Below are 22,661 nucleotides of genomic sequence, written 5' to 3'. Positions count from 1 at the left end.
TTCTTCTATCTTAAATTAACTCATGTCTATAATCTATACCTTACCACGTGGCTTGTGGCTCACCGGTACTTTACATCCTGCTTTTTGTTGTGGCGGCTGGCAGCGCCTCCTCCCTCTGCCTTCCACTTCCCAGAATTCTTCTCTCTGCTTATCCCGCCTATCCTATACTTCCTGCCTGGCTACTGGCCAATCAGCGTTTTATTTATCAATCGTAGCAACGCATTCACAGCATACAGAACAGCCACAGCAGAGGTGGGCAACTTTTCCACTACAGGCTCCAGGTCATGACATTCTTTCTGCTCACCAAGGTTCAAAGGAGTGGAGCTGATCAGCCTTGACTAAAGCCATGTGTGAAAATAAAGAAGCTGTTCTTTAAGTTGGCTTTCTTGTAACCTTGTCTGCAATGAAAAGCTAGCCCCCAACCTTGACTGGCCTGCTCACCATGAGTGCAGAGAAGGCACAGGACATGCCCTCTAATCAGTAAGGATATGAATGGACCAGAAACAGAACTAAATGACATGGCCATCGAGGACATTCTATACCAGAAATGAATTCCAAGTCACAGAAAGATATCCCTAAGGGAAAGGGTCTTAGTAGCCCCTCCACACAGAAGATCTGAAATACGACTGGAACCCTTCCTTCCCACAGAAGCACACGTGCTTCTTTGAGGCCACATAACATGGACTATAACGTCATCTCAGTGTCGACATCAGCCTTGCTTCAAACACAAACCCCCAAACCAAACAAACCTCCCAGGTCCCCGAGGCAATTTTGCTCCTGACTCTGGTTTCCTAGGAGCCCATTTATCATTTGTAACACACAGTGACACCTCACATAGAACACTGCTGTTTTCAGGAGGTTTCCTCCCCAGGCTCCAGAAGAAGCCGCTTTGTCATTTCAGGAACTCTACCTCCCCATTGGGATGACCAGCACAATGGCCAGCACTCGTTGCTGTAGGCTGGCAGTCATTTCAAGTTCAGCCGTTCCAATTTCTGGTTACGTATTGGAGGGGAATCATCACTGAGGAACATAGCAACATGTAAAATTGCAGCATGGCAGGAAACACACCGTCGTGGGGCACAGTTGCTAGAAAGGAGAGTGACTCTGTCTACCACAACACTGAGCTGTGGAGAACGCAGTCAGAGACCTGTGTGCCACGGCTGCCATTGACTCACTTCTTTTTTCTAAGACCCCCATCTCCCAAAGCTTCCAGAATCTCTCAAAGTAGCCTATCAGGTGGGGAATAACTATTCAAAACATAAGCCTGGCCGGGCAGTGGTGGTGCATGCCTTTAATTCCAGCACTCGGGAGGCAGAGGCAGGTGGATCTCTGTGAGTTCGAGGCCAGCCTGGGCTACCAAGTGAGTTCCAGGAAAGGCGCAAAGCTACACAGAGAAACCCTGTCTTGAAACAACAACAACAACAACAAAAACCCCACAAGCCTACAAGTGACATTTCAGCTTCAAACTATAACAGACACTGAGGAGTGACTATTTGTGTGCTTTAAAATTCATGAATGAAATTCAACCTCAATGTGAAGCTATCAGGTGAGACCTCTGGGAATTAATTAGGCCATGGGGGTGGGGGCCTCATGCCTGGGGTTAGTGCCCTTAAAGAGATCCCAATAAACACTTATTCTTTTTCTTCCATACAAGAGTACAAGAAGCCTACAGGCTGCAACCCTGGAAGAGGCCCTTGCCAGAACACAGTGGTGTCTCCATCCTGTTCTCAGACCAGTGCTGATAAGGCAGCCAGGCTATGGTAATTTTTTAAAGCAGCCTTAATGAGATCTCATTTAAAGCACTTGTCTCTGTTAGCTGAGTCGTGTTTCTTTTGGGTGACCTGCTGATTTAAACAAAAAGACACACAGGTATGAGGAAAGGAGGGAGGGAAGGGTGGAGGGAAGGAGGGAGGGAGGCAGGCAGGCAGGCAGACAGACAGACAGACCGACTGACCTTTCTCTTAAGTTTGGTATGATTAAGCGGACTAGATCTTCAGGTCCCTTCTAGGCTCACTCAGAACTTCTTACAGTTTTTTGTTTTTGTTTTTGTTTTTGTTTAACCATCTTTGAGGCTTACAGTTAGTAGAGGCATCTAAAGCTTATGCATACTTTCCTCTTCAAGTAAATTATTCCTATAAGGCAGGTAGGGGTCGGTCTGTCAGGGTCTCCTCAGCATCATGGTTCCCCCATGAGCCCTAGAAGGAGACTGGGAAAGAACTCTCTGGTTGAGAGAAGTGGGCATACCTTCAGCTGCTAAAATGGGCCCTGTTTCATTTGAATGGGATTGGCCAGAATATACTCCAGGGTGAGACACAAGCCACGTGCTGGCATTCCACCATTGGCTTAGAACCCAGAATTTGCTCTTTCCCTGACCATGGGTAAGCAAGCACTGAGTGTTGACTGACGGCTCTTTGCAAATCTCTCACCTGCTAACCACGTAGCCCAGTGAGTGGAGGCAATGTCATTAAACAGAAAGAAGAGCCCCAAGAGAGGAATGTTGATATTTGCCGAAAGTTTCCAGGCCTACCATTATCCTGAGAGATGCTTGCAAGAGTGACAGAGGCAGAAGTGCATGGATGGCACTGGCCCTCTACGTGCGGTGTGGATGGCGTGTATACCGCACAGTCCCAACAGTTCCCATCTTAGGCTGATCCTCTACTACCTCAGAGAGGCCCTGGGCTGTTTTCACTAATCTCACTTTGTCTGTCACAGTGTTTGTTCAGGTAGGTCTTGGTTTTCCTCTTGTTTTGTTGGTTTTCATTTAAGAAAAAACGAAGGAGTGTATGTGTAGAGGAAGAAAGACATTCTTAAAATGCTGCCAAGGTAAAGCAGGTCTTGTTTCCAGTAACTTTCAAAGACAACTCGAGGCAATGACGTAGCCATCCATTTATGGAACCAGGGTTCATCAAACTTAGTCTGTGTCAGCTGTTGCTCTAGATGCTCAGAATGTAAAAGGATAAGGCATTTTCTAACAGAGAGACAGATAATACAATGAATGACTGTGACACACCACAGCCTCCATTGTGAGAGGGTTTTCTTTGTCTTTAATTTGTGTTTTTGTTTTTTATTACAGGTGGTTTGTGAGCTACCATGTAGGTGATGGGAATCAAACCCAGGACCTCTGCAAGAGCACTTACCCACTGAGCCGTCTCTCCAGCCTGCAGACATCAAGCTTTAGATGGAGCATCCAGGGTAAAGACAAAATAACTTGCCCTTCACCACTACTGGCCACAATCTGTTGAGGTCCGCCTTTGGAAATGGTTTCGTTTGAATTTGTTTGTTTTTCTTTGATGCTCACAATGTAAAACAGTGTGAAGCAGCAGGAGAAGGAAAGCAGAAAACCGTCTTACTGGGAGCCCCAAAAGACAGCTATGCTGACCTGCTGTACTGAAGTTGTTAGCATCTGTGAGGCTCTTAAAGTCCTGGGGTTTGTCATTGAAAAGCTCACGCAGTTGTTTGGCCCATGACATAACAATCCTAATGACAGACCAGACAAAGATGAAAGGTGCTTATGTTAGCAGTGGTCAAACCCGACATCAGAGACATCAGACGGCAGACTCAGGTCAACCTCCTGAAAGTGGGGTGCCTGCTACCCTACCCTCAAAGGATTCTACAGACAGCATGAACAACAGTGCATCCCCAACGTGCATGCCCACAGATTGCAGATGAGCACGTGCTGACGGAGGCTGATCTCCACAGCCTGCCTGGTCCCCTGGGCAATAAAAGCATTATTAAAATATGCCACATAATCCATCAAGGCCTCCTGCTGACTGAGGAAGGCTAATCTCCCTAGGTAGCAAGTTCCAGAATGGCCAACAAGAAACCAACCTGCAGAAATGTTATCTTTTTTAATTATCTGGACGCTGTGGGAAGAGATAAAATCATCTTTGTTACTCTGTGTCTGGTTGAACATAGTCTAACAGTGAACATGGCTTTCCAGACAGGAAAGCTGAGTGTCCATGCAGCACCACAAGTCACTGAAATAAACAGGGAAATGAAAACATGGGTGTGCCTGCCACATACTTCACAGGGTGCTAATGCGACCAGCTAAATGGCCTGTCAATCATCCAGCACTCAAGCTGCAGAGCCAAAGGCCTTTCTTTCTTTCTTTCTTTCTTTCTTTCTTTCTTTCTTTCCTTCCTTCCTTTCTCTTTCTCTCTTTCTCTCTTTCTTTCTCTCTTTCTCTTTCTCTCTCTCTCTCTCTCTCTCTCTCTCTCTCTCTCTCTCTCTCTCTCTCTCTCTTTCATATCCTGGGCCATGCAGGGAAACTCTGCCCTGCAATCTCCTGGGTTTGAATCTCCAGGCTTCCACACTGAGGCCACAGCTCAGGTATCCAATCCTCAATGTCCTCATCTTCAGAAAGGGGCAGGGGACTGCTTGGGGAATTCAGTGAGGGATTTGGAAAGCACGGAACTGATGAGTACTTACTTGCTAATACAATAATAAGTCCACGGGCACCAGGATGTGGAGGGCGGCACAGCAGCCAGGTCTAGCCTTGGCTTCCACATGCCCATCTGCCTCATCCTAATGGAGTAACAAGTAGATGAAGTGATGACATGTGGGTAGCCTCATGTCCACCAGGCTGCAAGTGCTCACTCGGCAGTGGTGACTCCTGCTGTGTGTGTGTAACGGGTCTCACTTGGCAGTGGTGACTCTTGCCATGTGTGTGTAACGGGTCTCACTTAGTGGTGACTACTGCCATGGGTCTAACGGGTCTCACTCGGCAGTGGTGACTCCTGCTGTGTGTGTGTAACGGGTCTCACTCGGCAGTGGTGACTCCTGCCGTGTGTGTGTGTGTGTGTGTGTGTGTGTGTGTGTGTGTGTGTGTGTGTGTGTAACGGGTCTCGATCACCCCAGTCTACCATGAGGAGTCAGCAATTAAGTCCTCACATCCCTGACATTCATGTTTACACTAGAAAACTCATGCCTGTGAAATAAAATGAAGCTACTCCGACACACCCTCTGAGGAACCCAGCCTCATTCACTCATTCACTCATTCACTCATTCATTCATTCATCCCAGACATGTTTATGGAGCACCTGTGACAAATACTGTTTACCGTGACAGAGTTCGTAGGTTATCAGTCAACTTGTAAACAAAGCCTGACTATACCACATGCTGTAATAAATTCAGGACAGTCTGCTGAATGATCAGAGTCCAAAAGATCTCCTAGCTTTAAATATCTGGATAGATACACTAATAGCAGCTTCTGTCCTAGAATTTTTAAATTCCACCTACTTTTCCTTTTAAAATGCACTCTCTTTCCAATATTTCTTTCTCCCTTCCTTCCAGTCATCCATACAATGGAAGAGACGCTGATCCTATCTTTAGCCAACGTTTATTGAGCATCTACTACAGGTTAAGGCCTGTGTAGGTTGCTGAGCACATGGCAAAGGCAGAACACAGACTTCCCTGTAAAAGTCTCTGAGACTGTCTGAAAAGCAGGCAGGCATCACAACCCTGGGTGGTAACAGCTGGATGCCTGTGATGTTGGGAGGATGGGGAAATGGAATTGAGAATGGCCAGAGGGAAAAATGCAAGAAACCCTGGCAAGTCCTGGCGGCAGCTGGATATGCAGGACACGTGGGTCAGAGTCCTGAGAAGCGCTGGGAGAACAGTGTGTATTCCACACATGGGGAACACACGCAAAGGCCCAATGACAAGATGGAGCTGAACAATTCTGAGAAACTGAAAGAAAGCCAGCATGGAAAGCCTGTATGTGGAGCAGGTGAGAGGCAGTGGTTCAGGTTAAGGCAGGGCAGGAAGGCAGGGCTCAGATGGTGCCTGCTTTGGGAGTCCTCACAGAGCCTGGGACCTGGAGGTGGGGATTATAAATGGCCTGGTGGCATATGAAGACAGGGAGGCCAGGAGGAGGCCCCAGGTGTACACATTATGGTCTCCATTATGGAGGGAGGTCACTCCCCTGCACAAAGGCTGCAGCTGACCTGTTTTCTCGCCTCTCATTAGGAGAGGGGAAGAGCAAGATCTGAATATGTCTAAAGGCTTCACAGGGGACAGAAGAGGTGTTGTCACAACTGAAGGAGCTCAGAAGCCTCAGGTGTGGTACACACTCCCCAAGCATTCCTTGCAGGAGCTTCAGTAGGGCTTATCTTGGTCCCTGTAAATGGACAAAGAAAATACAGGAAGGATGCCAATGCTAATCTGCAGCCCTCTCACCCCTGGGGTGGGGCGCAAATCTCAGGCCTATACACCACCTTCCACAGAGAAGCCTCATGAGTATTGAAAGGAAGTGCCAGCCTCACTGTCACAGCCATGAGGGCCCTCTGAAGGAGAGGGACAAATGTCTACAAGTCCCTCCCAGACTTAGCGAGGGAATGGTGATGCTTCATCGAGAGGGATGGGCCAGACAAGCTGGGAATGAGTCTTTCTTGCCAGGCTCTATAGAAGCTACCCAGCATCTCTGAGCTCTGCTCCCACCTCCCACTGACAGGAGGGACAGAAGGCTGCTCCGGGGCTGTAACCAGTGAGCCAGGAATTCCAGATCTTGGACTTGATCCTGCTGAGTAAAGGGATTACACAAGCATACTCTTGGATGCTCATCAATGTTATTTATAACAGAGAAAAGTCTGTGCTTACATAAATTCCTAAGAAGAAATGGGCTGAACGAATTTGGTGCCTTCATCTGACGATGTAGTTGTTTAAAACGTTTTTTTTTTGTTTTTTTTTAAAGAATATTGTGGGATGCAGTGATGTACTCTCAGTGAGGGAAAAGTCCCAAAATAAATTGATAGGTACCGTGATCCCAGCTTTTAAAACTGTATGCGCTTGTGGGCCTGCAAGATGGCGTTTGCTATCAAGCCTAATGACCTGGATTCCATCCCTAGGACTCACAGGTTGGAAGGAGAGGACCAACTCCTGTAAGATGCCCTCTGTCCTCCACACAGGCGCCACAGCACCTGTGTGGGCACATACACATACATATAAATAGATAGAATTTTTAAATAAGCATGTGCTCACAGAAACTTAAAAGGCTGGCTTACAATACATACAGTGTTTAGGAATGCGTGGATGTAAGACGTTTGTGGACACGGAAGACAACAAACATTAAACTGGATGGCACACCAGGCTTGCCAAGGCTCCGCTGCCACGGAAATATTTCCTCGGCTGCACTATTGCCTCTTAGTGTGTCTGAAACAGTTATCACTTCATTCTGTTCCTCAGGTCTGAAATATTCTGCAATGCAGACATGATAAAGGGATGTGTATAATGACAGGAAGCCAGCACGTCAAAACATGGCTGCTGCTCTGAGGTGGGTCCTTGGTGAACCCCTTTTCAGATGGCGCGTTATCACTGGGGTCTGCTGTTATGTCCAGCCCAGGGCTCGTTTGTTTCAGGCAGAGCCGAGTTGTGTGGGGAAACAGCTGGCTCTCCTGCCAAAGCCTTCGAAAGACATCAAGAACCCACTTAGCTCCCCCCTTAGGCGTCTCTCGCCTGTCAGGGTTTAAACCAGCAAACTGCAGTGGGAGATGCGATCTTCCCACAAGCAGCCCACTCATATCCTCTGACGTGAGAAGAGACTGGGAGGCGGCTGCCAGGAGCCTTTTCCATCTGCAAATTGTTCTCAAAAATACATGCTGCTTTATTTTTTTTTGTCTCTGAAATAGTTTGTGTTCTATTCTCTCCGGAAGCTGGGGGCTCAGGCATTGGATCAATTCAAGTGGTGGAGGAAAGTAAGACATCAATTATTTTGCCAACTCTGGAGGCATTCAAGTGCCAACTGTAGAGCACTTCTCTGGAGGCAGGCCAGCCTCCCCTGGGCTTCAAGACCTTCTAGCACCCCCTGTAAAAGGGGGCTCAACAAAAGGGCTTGGCCAGGGTCCAAAAATGCCCAAGAATCACATGTGATTTAAGAGGTTGCTGTAAAATTCAGGTTAGCCTCAAGCTCACAATTCTTCTGCCTCTGTCTCCTAAATGCTGAGATTGATTGCATATGTGTGCTAGCTACCACATTCAGCTTGACTGTTACTTAATTGATGGGTGAATTCACTGGTGCAAACAATTCCTAGGTTTTTACATCACAAACACTTTTTTTTTTTTTTTTTTTGAGACAGGGTTTCTCTGTGTAGCTTTGCACCTTTTCTGGAACTTGCTTTGGAGACCAGGCTGGCCTCAAACTCACAGAGATCTGCCTGCCTCTGCCTCCCGAGTGCTAGGATTAATGGCATGCACCACCACCGCCCAGCACAAATATGTTTCTTTAAAAGGGGTACTCTTTGCTCCCCCACCCTCTGTGTGTGTGTGTGTGTGTGTGTGTGTGTGTGTGTGTGTGTCTATCTGTCTGTCTGTCTGTCTGTCTGTCCATTGCTCTCTGTCTCTAATTCTAGAGTATGCACTAAAAGTCCACAATGTTCTCAGCATTAGGCTAAGACTGAACAGGAACCTGTCTGACCCTTAAAAATGCCCACTCTCTTATCTAGCACTCTTGTTCAAAGCACACATCCACTTCATGGCTGTCTTACCACTTAGGAAGTGGAATTAAAACCAAGAAGTACCTATTTTACTTTCCTCAACCCTCACATCCTCCACCGTGAGCCACTAACTGAAACTGGCCCTTCTCCCCCGATACTTTCCACTTAGACACAGCAATAGGGTCAAAAACAACTCTTCAGCCAGTTGTGATACTGCCTGAGACCCTGCTACAGAGGAAGGGGGATTGCCCGAGTCTTCAGGTTAATGGCCATTTTGGGCAGAATTATGAAACAGCAACAACAGAAAGTCCACCTCTTCAGCGCCGCTGCTGTAAGGACTCTCCTGGACATCACCACTCAGAAGCACAAAAACAAAGTCCTTTTAAATGGCAACTGATAAAGACCACTTCCTCACCAGAATAATTAATTCACTGGGCTCAGAGCTTTAGATACTATTGCATGGTGAAACATCTTCTCATGGGTCGCTCCACCCACCACTTAATTCAGTTTAGCTCTGTTGTAGAATATTATTTTAAAGTGTGTTACTTTTGTTTATGTTGCATTTGTTTAACTCTGTGACACTGTGTTACTGTGCCTGTCTAAAACACCTCATGGTCTAATAAAGAGCCGAAGGACAATGGCAAGGCAGGAGAAAGGATAGGTTGAGCTGGCAGCCAGAGAGTATATATAGAAGGAGAAATCTGGGAAGAGGAGATCTAGGAGCCAGAGAAGGAGGGGGACATCAGGGGCCAGCCACACAGCAAGCCACAGAGTAAGAGTAAGATTTATAGAAGTAAGAGAACAGGAAAAGCCCAGAGGCAAAAGGTAAATGGGATAATTAGTTAAGAAAAGCTGGCAAGAAACAAGCCAAACTAAGGCTGGGCATTTATAACAAAGAATAAGCCTCTGTGTGTGATTTATTTGGAAGCTGGATGGCAGGCCCTCCAAAAGAGCAAAAATAAACAACAACATAGCTCGTCTCCTCTGAGTGCACATGGGGCGCCAGGTTCAAAGTGAGAAACTCCTTCCTGGAAACGCTTGGTTCTGTTCTGCCACACTTCCTGTCACCTCTGTGTGACTCTGAGAGTCACGGAGCTTGCAACACAGCAGCCTCATGCCCTACAGCAGCTGCCAGGTCTCTATGTGTACAATTATTACACGTGGCAACAAACGGAGGAACCCAAGCCTACATTCTGGAGATCTGTTTGCCAAGACTCGGACAAAAAGCCAAGTAAATCAGAAATAAGCCTGGCCATGGCTGAACCCCTAAGATAGCCCCATGAGTGAAATGGGGTAGATTTTTCTTCTATAAAATCTCATTACTGTGACAAAGCATGATACATGAGTTGGTCAAGATAAGAGGAAACATCTGAATTTGCACAGGGGAAAAATGAATAATTTCTAGATAATGATTTATCTGAAAACTAGGTGACCTGAATAAGAAGGAAGGCAAAACCAAATCAAACTTAAAATTGCCAGTAATCCTTTCTGATCAGGGGTCAGCAGTTCTGATTTAAAAAAAAAAAAAAAAAGCATTTAGAGACATGCATTCCTGAAAAATAAACACCAGCTTGCAGCTGAGAAAATTGTGTGCTGATGCAGGATCTTAGAAATGCCTGAACAAAAGTCTTACCCACTGCTCCCAGGTGGCTAGTACTTCATCTGCATTCAAGGACATTGAGATGCATGATGGCTAAGGACTCTGTAGATCCTGACAGTCTTTAGATTCTAAAAATAAAGTTCAACAAAACTAAAAATACCTAAACACGCAAAAGATCTTATTGCTGGTGGGAGAAGTTGCATAGCATCCCCTGTCAACAAGACAATATCCAATGAATAAAGAAAACCCCAGAAGAACATTGGTCTGTCTTGTTACCATGGCAACCTGGTAAATTAGCCCAACTCCATCAATCTAACAGCCTAAAAGACTAGGCCAGATAAACACCATTTGGTGAAATAAAGACATCATTAGCAGTCAGCTCAAGATCATTCCACCAAGGCCATTACATCAGGAAATTTGGCAATAATTAAAAATAGCTAAAAGAGCATTGTTCATATTGGCAAATAAATGGCATTAAATGAGAACCTAATAATTTATATTCAGACAGGTTCCCATTTGCATAATGGTTTTAGAAGACCCATCGTCCAACCAAATGGAGAAGCTGAGGCACAGATAGTGGAAATGGCTAGTCCAAGGTTCCATTGCTAAATACCGGAGCCTTCTTACATCATAGGATGCTTTCATGGTCTGTTACATGGATCTACACTGCATGAATAGACAGGAGGAACCTGCGAGGCCTCAGTGCCCACTCTAGCTCCCAGCCTGGATAGTGAGTGTAGCACCCACTCAAGGAGGCTTTTCAACTGCATTAGTCACAGGACCAGAGTCCATGCACAGGACGTCATCAAAATGAAACATCTTGGAAATAAATCCAAAGGAGGCTTCCGACCTCTGCCGTCACAAGCATTTGGCCACCACGTCACTGAGCCTCTTTTGCAAGCTTGTGCTTTGCACGGAAACACAATGCAGCTGATGTTTACTGGGCACCAACTAGGTACCAGCTGTTATGCCTGGTTTTCTCATCTTCGTTGTTTTGTTTGACTCACAAAGTCACATAGAGTCTTTTCAGCCTTATTTTCCAGACGAGGAATCACTCCACGTGAATGCTAAGTACAGAATCTTGACTAAGATCTGTTGGACCCAGAGCTGCTCAGTCTACCTTTGCTATGAGAATCTTCGTCTAGCCTTTGTGCCATCCCGGGGCTGGGGTTTCAACCAAGCCACTGACTCCGCCCACCTCCCAAGGGAAAAACATCCACCCTATCTTCTTGAACCAGCCTCTCAAACTGCACTGTGGGATTAATCCAGATCCTATCCAGATGCCTAAATTTATAATTCATTTTATGATTTGAAAAAATACATGGACAATAAATAAGTTGGCTTAAAGTTCAAGTTGGCTACACAACTGTCTCCAGTAAAGAGATACAAAAGAGAAAATCCTGTAGGTCACAACTCCACAGTTGGATGATGGAAGCCCACTTTAAGTACACAGTGTGGTAACAAATAACATTCGTACTAAGAGTGATGCTGCCATGTTGTGCAGAGGCGGAGTGGGAAGCAGAAAGGACTGAACTTACACTTATGTCAAGACTGCACAGGCTGATGGCATCTTCATCCTGGGCACTCTGCTTCCGCTTCCGCTGCAAGACAGATGGAAAAGCAGGTTTTAAATGGAACTGTGGCTTTCAACAGGGAAGGAAACAAGTAATCAAATAATGTATGCAACCCTTATCACTTCCACCATGTCACCAAAAAGTTTCAGCCAAGGATGCAAGGTCCAAGAACCACAGGGAATTATTAAGCTCTGAGGTGAGGTGGCTGGTTTGCTTTCTTATTATCATTCAATCCACCACACACACACTCTTCCTGTCTCTCGCTGTATTTTTTTTTTCCCTAAACGGTTCCATATAACGTTTAGAAATTTAGATACAAAGGTCTAATTCTAACTGACTTGGAAGCACAGATTGGAATGGAAAGAAAATCTAATTTCCTTGGAAATATCCGTTCTAAACCTTGTACTGGGTCATGATGTAATCACAAGGCCACATTCTGGAAATAAACACTGTCTCTAACCTTCCCACTGATAGCCATAAAAACTGAGGCTTAGGGATGGCAATAGACAGGGTAGCTGGGTAGTAGACACTTGCCTAGATCACAGAAGGCCTTGAATTCAATCCCCAGAAACACAAACACAAACACGCACGCATGCACGCATGCACGTACACTTCCCCCCACCTCATATTTCAGAATCAGAATAATCATTCTACTTCAGACATTTCAGATGAATGTATATAATTATGGCCACATCACTAAATTAGATGCAGAAATATATTTTCCCCTTTATAAAGCAGAAAAGACATTTCTCTATAGACTACAAGAAAGCACATCCAAGAGATGTTCAGTTATCTTCTGCATCCTCAGGCCTGCCTGAGCCAAGTATTTCTTGGGTCCTCAAACCTGTCCCAATGCTGCTGAGGAGAACACTGCCAGAAGACTAGCCCTGTGTGACATCACAGGGCTGTCTGGAGATGGTTGGAGTCTGTAACACCCAAAGAAGCCCACCTCCTCTTCTAAATCCTTATTTGAACAAGGCAGGGATTGGACAGTGACCAGAACTGCCTATGGTTGTGGGAGGCCAGCTCCCATCTTCTCAAGGGTTCTTTTAAGGAGGAGAGAGGGATAAGAAAATATTAGGTAGAAAAAGACCTAATTGATGAGAAGAAAGACAGAAACACAGGATAGCTTCGGGAAGACCTGGGTCAATACCCAACGGCCTTTTTTGTTTATTCAAAGGGACATTTTATAACAGTGCCAAGGGGCGGGGTAAAAGACCTCCCCCTTGCTAGATGAAAGCACACGGCACAGCCAAGTGTAGACCCTTCCAAAGACCTGGTAACCATGCCCGTGGTCAAATCATCCCCTTATGCAGCTCTGCTGGGTAAAGCAAGCTCAGATTCTTGGACCCTGAGTAAGTTCTCATTAGGAAACCTCTGTGGGTCTCCACACATGATCACTTGAACAAAGGCTTGCTGAGCAGGTGTCTACTATGTGGCAAGCTCTGTGTTTGCCTCCAGGAAGGCATAGGTAGGCAACTCCCATGGTTAAAGGATGCACATCCATGCAAGAGAGACACAGCAGATGTGATCTGCACACCCTAGATCCATACGTTAGGAAAGTCATTTTATTTCTCTGAATCACTCTTTCTTAATTCCAAGGTTGGGATGGCAGGGTGGTGGTGACATCAGTCCCAAAGAATGGAAAATAAATATATCTTTGGTTTTCCTGTGGCACTGGCTATCAAACCCAGGGCCTTATGCATGTTAGGTGAGTGCTTTACTATTGAGCTATACTCCAAGCCCCTACATCAATGCCAAGTAGAATACTGGCACGTACAGCTGGTGCTCTAAAAGTAGGCTGGAAGATTTTGGAGGTATGATGATGGAGGTCTTCTCATGGGAGGAGGCATTTTATAATAGAATGAACAAAAGCATCAGGTGAAGATGGGGCGTAGACAGGGGTTTCTTTTTATAAAGTCAACTACTTAGCTCTGGGCATCAGCATCTCTGGTCATTTCTCAGTGATTCTGTGGCAGTGTGAACACTTCAGTGGGAAAGCTTAGAGGCCCTACAACTCTACTAGGCCAGAGGACCAATCCTCCCACCTCAGCCTCCCAACCAGCTGGGGCTATAGGCATGTGCCACTGCATCCAGCCAATGTGGTAACTTTTTGAGACAGGTATGGCAAGCAATAGTTCCCATTTCACACTGAGGTTGGCACAGATCAGCAATGTGCTGGGAGTTACACCCTATGGCATGGTACTCAGAATTCAGGATTCTGCTTCCAAAGGCAAAACCCTTCACACACAGTTTACAGCATGTGCGGCAGGAGTTCACATCTTACCCACTGCTGGGAATGTTTGGTGGAGTCTTGTGCCTGGAATACTGTCCTAAAGAATGCACAGTGGGGCAAGCAGGCAGATGTGTATCAACCAGCAACGTGCGCTAAGTGAGCATGTGAGCAACAGCTGCAGGGAGGCGCCCTGCTGCTTAGAGAATCCCAGGCCCTGCCCGAGTTTAGCTTTCCCTGCCTTGAGGTGCGGAGTACCACACCCGGGATCTGGATGGGGTGGGGGTGGGGCAGGAGGAAACTCAAGTTCCAGATATTACCTATAAAGCCGAAACACCCCTCACCAGGCTCGCCCACTGTGGGCACCACAGGTGAGGTGTGTGGTATCCGGAACAAGTGGCAGCCCTGTACAAGCCCAGGGTAAAAGCAACACAGCGGTATGACATTACCTGGTATTGTCAGGTCACATACTTTGTGATGTTGGAAATCGTATTTGTAGGGCTCAAGTATTTTGTTAGGCAGAGTGCGCAGTTCTCTCTAGAGGCTGCTGGTGAGGTCAGCAGATGAGAGCTTTGCTCCTTACCAGCCCCTCTACAACAGTGCATGTGCTATACAGACATACGTGCAGGCAAAACATCTACAGACATAAAATAATTTTTAGTTTAAAAAAAAAGGAAACCCGCCGGGCGGTGGTGGTGCACGCCTTTAATCCCAGCACTTGGGAGGCAGAAGCAGGTGGATCTCTGTGAGTTTGAGACCAGCCTGGACTACCAAGTGAGTTCCAGGAAAGGTGCAAAGCTACACAGAGAAACCCTGTCTCGAAAAAAGTAAACACACACATATTACAAGATAAAAGCTGCATGGATTTTGAGGAAAGGTTTTCTTGCCAATCCTCATTACAGAGAATGATGACTAGTCACTGCTGGCAACAAACAAATCAGAAGGATTTTTTTGTTTTTATATGTTTTTGATAGAGTCTCACTAGGTGACCCTGGCTGGCCGGGGATTCCCTATGTACACTAGGCTATTTGCCTACATGTCGTGATTGCAAGTATCACCACACCCCGCCAAGAAGTCAGCAGCTTGAACTCTAAGTCAGAAGCAAAAACTTCACAAAGCATCGTTCAGTCATTGCCCAATCACTTTATGTTCACTGAGCACTTCTGTCCCATGAGCTGTTGGCTCCTGGCAACCAGCACGGGCAAGGCACGCTCCGTGACTCTCAGGTGGGAGTAAAAAGAAGATAAAGTATTCACACTGGGGTCTCTACCGGGAGTCCGGTGAGGCAGAGGTCAGCTACTGGGTCATTTTTCTGCTCTCTAGTGTTTGACTTTGTGTGCATGCGCCTATGTGCACATGAGGGTAGAGGCCAGTGTTGGCTCTCTTCTTCAATCACTTTCAACATTAAATTTTTAATATTTTTAGTTATTTGGGGGTATATGTGTGTGAGTGCAGCTGCTACAGAGGCCAGAGACATTGCACCTCCCTGGAGCTGGGGTTCTAGGAGGTTGTGAGACACCCAGCATGGGCCTGGGTGGCTGAATGTGGGTCCTCTGCAAGAGCAGTGTATGACCATAACAACTGAACTTCTCTGCACCCCTTCTGTTTGTTTGTTGAGACAGGCACTCTCATGAACCTGGAGCTTACTGATTGGCTAGACTCTCAATCCAGCAAGCCCTAGGAATCCCGTCTCCACAACCCAGAGCTGGGATTACAGGCATGTGCGGCTGCACCTAGATTTTACGTGGGTCCTAAGGATGGGACACAGGTCCCCGTGCTGGCATAGAACCTGTTGTAGTACTGGCTGGTTATTTCTGTAGCCTTGCACCTTTTGAGGGGCTTGTGCTCTTCATCAGCCTCCAGATCCAGAGAAACCCAGGTGGGAGGAGAGACCACATGCCTTTTGCAGACAGACTTAACTGTAGGAGCTCATTTGAGCCTGACAACCACACGATGAGGCAGGTGGGAACTAGCAAGTTCTCCATTCTGCAAGATGGTGATAGAAGCTGAGAGGCCACTGAGCTGCCTAGGGTTTTAGAGCCAGCAAAGTGGCAGGCCATGGAGCCAACCCAGGCCTGCGTGACTCCATGCTAACAGTTCCCATCTCTCATGCTGTCCAGCACCCAAATTTGGGATGGCACATGTGACCTGTAAAGGAAATGCACAGCATGCACCAGGTGAGGACTGTGGAGACACCTTGGTGACTACTTGGAGACCCCGAGACACTGTCCCTACGAAGCTCTTTTTTGTGGTACTTTCAGGTTTCAAGCACTATCACCCCTGCCATTGCCTGCTTTGGGGTCACAGCCACTTTACTTCTGTAGACCCTAAGCCACAGACAAGTTAGCTGGACAGGAAGGTTGTTGTGTGTGCCGATACTTACACACTAGTTCTGATGGATTTCCAGCCAGTTTGAGGAGCCAAGTTCCCACCCTACTACTTCTGGCAAGTGTACTGAAGCAAAGGCATTATTATCCACTTCCCTTTCAACTCCAAGAAAGCCGCACGGGAAGGCCCAGTAACTGCGGGAGTCTATCTCCAATTTCAGCACATAATTTCTCTGTGTTGCTCCCTGTGCTGAGCAGATCGCTGAATAATTTCTGAATGGTGACTCGGGGGACAGAGCAAAGGAATGACTGAAGAAGGCCTGTGTTCTTGAGGTAACACCCCCCACCCCCGCTATCACCTGGCCCCAATCAAATCAAAACCCCAACACCACGGCTACTGAAGGCTGAGATCCTTCAACCTCAAGCTTCTTACTGTTCAGGTAAAAGAGAGCATTTTCCTTACCAGTGGGGGCATGGCTTTTCCTTAAAGCATACAAGTCACAGTGGTACAGACCTTGGTCCAAGGAGGGCATTGTTTAGCTCCAGGCCTCCTTCAGGAAGGAGACTCTAATGTGCTCCGAGAAAGTCACATCTCAGCCATGATGCTTGCCCATGCCTGGTCCCTGAGCAAAAGGAAGACGTGATCGCTGTTCCTCCAAGTCCTACCCATGGTTTAGAGGAGAAGGAAAGCAGCTGAGTGCAACCATAAGTGACCATAAAGGGCACACTGGTGTTCCCAACTGGGCGTGGAAAGTGAAAGCAGTGACAGAAGAAACCGTGGGGACAGTGGGCCGGGGAGTATCTGCTTTCTTAGTGGCTATAGTCTACAGATTATAGATAGTCTCTCGAAGCCTTTGAGTGATGCAAAACCTTCTTCTTCAAACAGCAAAATGGCCCCTGCCTGTGTGAACATGCCATGGAGCAGAACTTTTCGCACAGTTAGCTGTAAGGTGTCATGGCAAGGTGAGCAAACCTGGATGGACCTGGCAACCTGTCTTGGGGACTCTCACATCATCTCATAGCTTCTGCCATCACCTTTGCCCTTCTTCTCCTGGACCTGTTTTATAATTACTGTCCCTAAGGCTGCTACAGGGAGAGTTAGCTCCTTTTAGGCTTGACCACCTTCAGACAGCCCAACGCAGACATCTAAATTCCTTTGGTAAATGGTCCATGAGCAATCTGTTTTTCTGTTGTTCTGTGGAAGGCTGTTTATGAATAAGCACTGGTCCAACTGTCAACTGGTGGATTCTCAGAAGAGCAGCCCATACTGGTTCAAGCCTGAATACATTATCCTCCCTTGTCTCAAATCTTGAACCACTGTGAGGGTGTGAGCCTAAGCTGCCCAGGAGAGTAAATAGGTATCTCCAACACAGCAGAGAAGGGAAACACAACAGAACTAGGAACCAATGGCGTGTCCCATTAGCTCTTTCTTCCCTCACTGTAAGTCAACACTGTGGTATTCACTTCAAAGAGTGGGATGCAGGCGCCAGGGCTTTACTGCATGCACAACAGGAGGTGGATTTTCTTTAGGACCAACCACTTGTCCTTCTATCATACAATGCTCATTTCTTCTTTGTCCTGTCTGCTACGATGTGTTTTCCTTTAGGTTAATATCTGAAAATGGCTTAAAAATGCATTTACATACTTACTTAAAACAAGTCAGGCATGGGTATTCATGCCTGTAACCTTAGCACTTAGAAGGGAAAGGCAGAAGGATATAGAACAAGCACAAGGCCAGCCTGGTTTACACAGCACACAGCAAGTTCAAGGCCAGCCTAGTCTACACAGCACACAGCAAGTTCAAAGGCCAGCCTGGTCTACACAGCACATACCATGTCCAAGGCCAGCCTAGTCTACACAGCACACAGCAAGTTCAAGGCCAGCCTGGTCTACACAGCACACAGCAAGTTCAAGGCCAGCCTGGTCTACACAGCATACAGCAAGTTCAAGGCCAGCCTGGTCTACACAGCACATACCATGTTCAAGGCCAGCCTGGTTTACACAGCACACAGCAAGTTCAAGGCCAGCCTGGTTTACACAGCACACAGCAAGTTCAAGGCCAGCCTGGTCTACACAGCACATACCATGTTCAAGGCCAGCCTAGTCTACACAGCACACAGCAAGTTCAAGGCCAGCCTGGTCTACACAGCACACAGCAAGTTCAAGCCCAGCCTGGTCTATGCAGCACACAGCAAGCTCAAGGCTAGCTTGCTCTACCAAGCAGCCAAGAGTAGAAAGTCTCTATCTCAAATAGTTGTGTGAATGTAATATATATATTTATATATACTGGTCCATTTTATATATATAAAACCCCTGACACAGCTGGGATCATTGCCTTGCGACCATTTGACTCCGAGAGGCACTCAGGGTAGGTGTGAGAGATGGGGAGACCTGTGGTATGGCAGATACCAAGTCCTAGGCTGCAATCTAACTCTAACTACCCAGACCCCCGGAGTTGATCACAAGACCCCTTGGATACCTTTACTTGGTGTTGACACTGGGCCCTTCCCACTCCTTTCTCAGAGCCCAGAGCAAACAGTGAGTCTGACTTCACCTTAAATGGCTGAGATTAAATTGATTAGCATCAGAACAGCCCTGTTATTTAATCACAGACTTTTTGTTATTAAATGACCAGAACAGCAAAAACCTGCTGATGGAGAGGGCGCAGCTCCGGACTTGACAGCAAATGGTTCCTGATTAGTCGTTTATAATTACTCAATTTGAACCAGCTTTTTTCATTTATCCTCTCACTGGCAAACAGCTTTGGTGGTTTGAGAGTCTTTGATGGTGTCTCTTTCATCTGGGCAAAAGGATTCTGTGTGCTTGTCCTCAGCTGGGGCTTGACTTCATCAACTTGTGTTTGAGCATAAAAACACCCCTCGTTTTGTTTTGATCCACAGGTAAGGAGACCGAGGGGAGACCCGATTCCATTTAACACGGGGCTATTTTCCCCTCCTCCCCAATTTTCAGGCACCCTCCCCTTTCTAGCATCCTAGAGTCCAGATCATTTTTTTCCTCGACTCTCATCTGATGCTCACTTGGTAGAGAACCTGGAACTCAGGTGCCCTCTGAGCTACCGGTCCATCCATTCTAACTAACGCAGCATGTGACTGCGCCCTACTACTGGTCCATCCATTCTAACTAACGCAGCATGCGACTGCGCCCTACTGGTCCATACATTCTAACTAACGCAGCATGTGACTGCGCCCTACTGGTCCATACATTCTAACTAACACAGCATGTGATTGCGCCCTACTGGTCCATACAGTCTAACTAACACAGCATGTGACTGCGCCCTACTGGTCCATACATTCTAACTAACGCAGCATGTGACTGCACCCTACTACTGGTCCATACATTCTAAGGCAGCATGTGACTGCGCCCTACCAGTCCATCCATTCTAACTAACGCAACATGTGACTGCGCCTACTGGTCCATACATTCTAAGGCAGCATGTGACTGCGCCCTACCAGTCCATCCATTCTAACTAACGCAACATGCGACTGCGCCCCACTGGTCCATACATTCTAACTAACGCAGCATGTGACTGCGCCCTACTACTGGTCCATCCATTCTAACTAACGCAGCATGTGACTGCGCCCTACTACTGGTCCATCCATTTTAACTAACGCAGCATGTGACTGCGCCCTACTACTGGTCCATCCATTCTAACTAACGCAGCATGTGACTGCACCCTACTGGTCCATCCATTCTAACTAACGCAGCATGTGACTGCGCCCCACTGGTCCATACATTCTAACTAACACAGCATGTGACTGCGCCCTACTGGTCCATACATTCTAACTAACACAGCATGTGACTGTGCCCAGGCAGCATTGACAACACTTGGAGGTGGCTGGCAGGCCATACAGGCAGAAATGAGGGATTTGCATCTTATTTTGCCATATACCTGCATGGAGCCTTAGGGATCGCTTACGTCACCTTTCTGTGCCTGTCTCTCATCCGCAACAGCAGTGAGAATTTGCTAGAACTGACAGATGTTATCTATTATCAGGATTAAGGGCACTGGCAGCCGGACTAGCGAGTGAAGATATCAGACTAAAACTCCAGGAGAAAATATCAAAACTGTTGAAAACTCCAGAAAGCACGGAAATCTTGTCACAGATCTGTCTCCGTCCAGGTACGGGTATCAGGGGGGAGGAAGGGTTTGTGTCCACCAAAATTTTCAACAATGAGCTGTGACAAGAAGCACCAAATTGAGTTAGCCAGGAGTTCTTCCCAGGCCTTCTAAATTATGGTGATTAGTTTGTTCCCACTGGCTCACAGGTGCCGGGGATTAGATTAACAATTAGATTAGCCACAACCCTTAATTCATCACACTGTTACCACTGGCACCAGGCTACTTGTCATTCGGCTTTTCTCCTCAGCAATATTAACACTTGAAGCTATTGTGTACCAGGCAAGCACTCCATACTACACTACACTCTCAGCCTCCCTTCACTTTTAAAATTACTCACTACAAAGCCAGTAAGATGGCTCACTTTCCATACAGCCTAAGGACCTGACTTCCATCCCAGGGACCCACATGGTGGAAGGAGAGAAATGACTCTCACAAGTTGTCCTGACCTCCACACATGTTCCATGGTGCACTGGGCAAGCACACCCAATACATAAAATACAAAACTTCTAATTCTTCACTGATAGAGTCATTTGAAATTTTATTAATAAATATTAATTCAGACAGACAGACACATACACACAGAGGATGGGGGGGGTCTAGGAATGTCTAAATAGTTGTTTAATTTCTAGACAAGCTCATGTTGCCAATGGCAGACAACCCAACTACATAATTCAGCTCTCCAAACATGATTATCCATAGTACTCCAGGCAGCTGAGCAGACAGAGTTCTTGGGTCTGTTCCCAGCCGTTTAACAATGCTGCCCCCCTCCTGGGCTGGTGACACTCTGTCCACCATAGTTCCCTGTGGATTGATAAGTTGCCCACAGGTAGGTCTTTAGTCACAGGGACACAAGGCTTCCTTCCACCACGGGTGTCTGAAACCTGGATTTCTTGGAGCGATAGGCCCCACAAAGGAGAGATGAGGAATGTGGTAGGAATGTGTGATACTTTCTAAGCTGCTTGGCGCTCAGGACAGAGATAGATAAAGAGGTTGGGGCTGGGGTGTGGCTCAGTAATAGAGCATGCATGAGGCCCTGGGTTGGTTCCTAGCACTAATAAGCAAAGGAGTTTCCTTGCTGACACACTAGGTGTTACCCTCCGTACTGTAACTCCCAATCTAAGAGTTGGTTTCCTTACAGAGTATTTGGTCTGTAAGTAGCTCCTTTCCTCCCCTCTGTACCAGTTACTTTTCTTCTTGTTGTGAGGAAACACCTGGCAAAAGAGACTTATGCGGCAAGGGTTTGTTTTGGCTCACAGTTGGAGGACTCCGTCCATCCCGGGAAAGGATGGCCGCAAGAGCCTGAGGCACCTGCTCACCCACACTGCATCTGTAGCCAGGACCCCAGCCCAAGTCTGGATGCTGCCCCCATTTTTATGGTGGGCCTCCCATCCCAATTAAATCCCTCAGACATGTTCAGAGATTTGTTTCCATGGTGACTCTAAATCGTATCTAAGAGTTGACAATCAAGTTGACAAAGGGCTGTCTTGCCCTTTCTCCTTGCACCTCGCTTTTGAAGCAGTCTCTCTTGCTTTTTCACTGTGCTGCACGGCCCAGGCTAGCCGTCCCAGGAGCTTCCAGCTGGTACTTCTGTGTCTGCCTCCTATCTTCCCGCAGGAGTGCTGAAAATACAGGTGTGCACCACATCTGCCCTGTTGTTGAAGACACCTACTTCTGATCACATAATAGTTACCTTCTTCTCATGTGTAAGGAATTGTGTCCCCACTAAGACCCGACTTCATGTAGAAGTCTCTGGGGCGGCCCGGGCTTTGGAGGACTACAGGAGCTCTGAGCCAAAGAAACTCAGAGGCAGGAAGGATTTATTGGGCTTACACTTCCAGGTCACAGTCCGTCACTGAGGGAAATCAGGCAAGGAATTCCAGGCAGAAACATGGTGACAGGAATCATGAAGGAATCCTGCTACCCGGCTCCCTCACAGGTTTATGCTTAGCTGGTTTTCCTACACAACTTAAGACCACCTGCCCAGGTACTGCTTCCGGTGCACTGGGCCCTTATAATCGATTAATAATCAAGACAATCTCCCAGAGGCATGCACACATGCAATCAGGGCTTTCCTGTCTGATTACTCCTGGCTGTGTCAAGCTAACAATTAAAGCTAATTAGGATGCCTGGTATTTTATTTGGGGGCTCCTGTAAAGCAGATCCTGGGATAAAGATGGAGGACTAAGGATCTGCCTGGAAGGGTTCCTTGGAAGAACGGGTGAGCATGGAAGGGAGGTAATAGAAAGGAAGGAAAGAGAGTGGAGCCAGTAGGTTACAGCCATGGCTGGCCAGAGTCCCACTCACTGGGGGCCCCCTGAGAGAGTTTATAAAACACAGTTCATAAGTCTCCACTAGGA

General features: G+C 47.0%; 1 protein-coding gene across 1 annotated transcript in view; it reads right to left on the bottom strand.

Moving 5' to 3' along the window:
* Arhgef3 (Rho guanine nucleotide exchange factor 3) overlaps window positions 1-22,661 on the bottom strand; it is a 275,499-nt gene that overhangs the window by 124,752 nt on the left and 128,086 nt on the right. Inside the window, exon 4 of the mRNA XM_036199436.1 lies at window positions 11,568-11,630. Within this exon, the coding sequence (XP_036055329.1) occupies window positions 11,568-11,630 (63 nt within the window). The remainder of the gene's footprint in view (window positions 1-11,567; window positions 11,631-22,661) is intronic.

The sequence above is a fragment of the Onychomys torridus genome, chromosome 9 (genome assembly GCF_903995425.1).
Source record: "Onychomys torridus chromosome 9, mOncTor1.1, whole genome shotgun sequence".
In the NCBI taxonomy this organism is placed as follows: domain Eukaryota; kingdom Metazoa; phylum Chordata; class Mammalia; order Rodentia; family Cricetidae; genus Onychomys; species Onychomys torridus.
The sequence above is the reverse complement of the archived record's forward strand: the minus strand, read 5'-3'. Positions and strand labels throughout refer to the sequence as shown.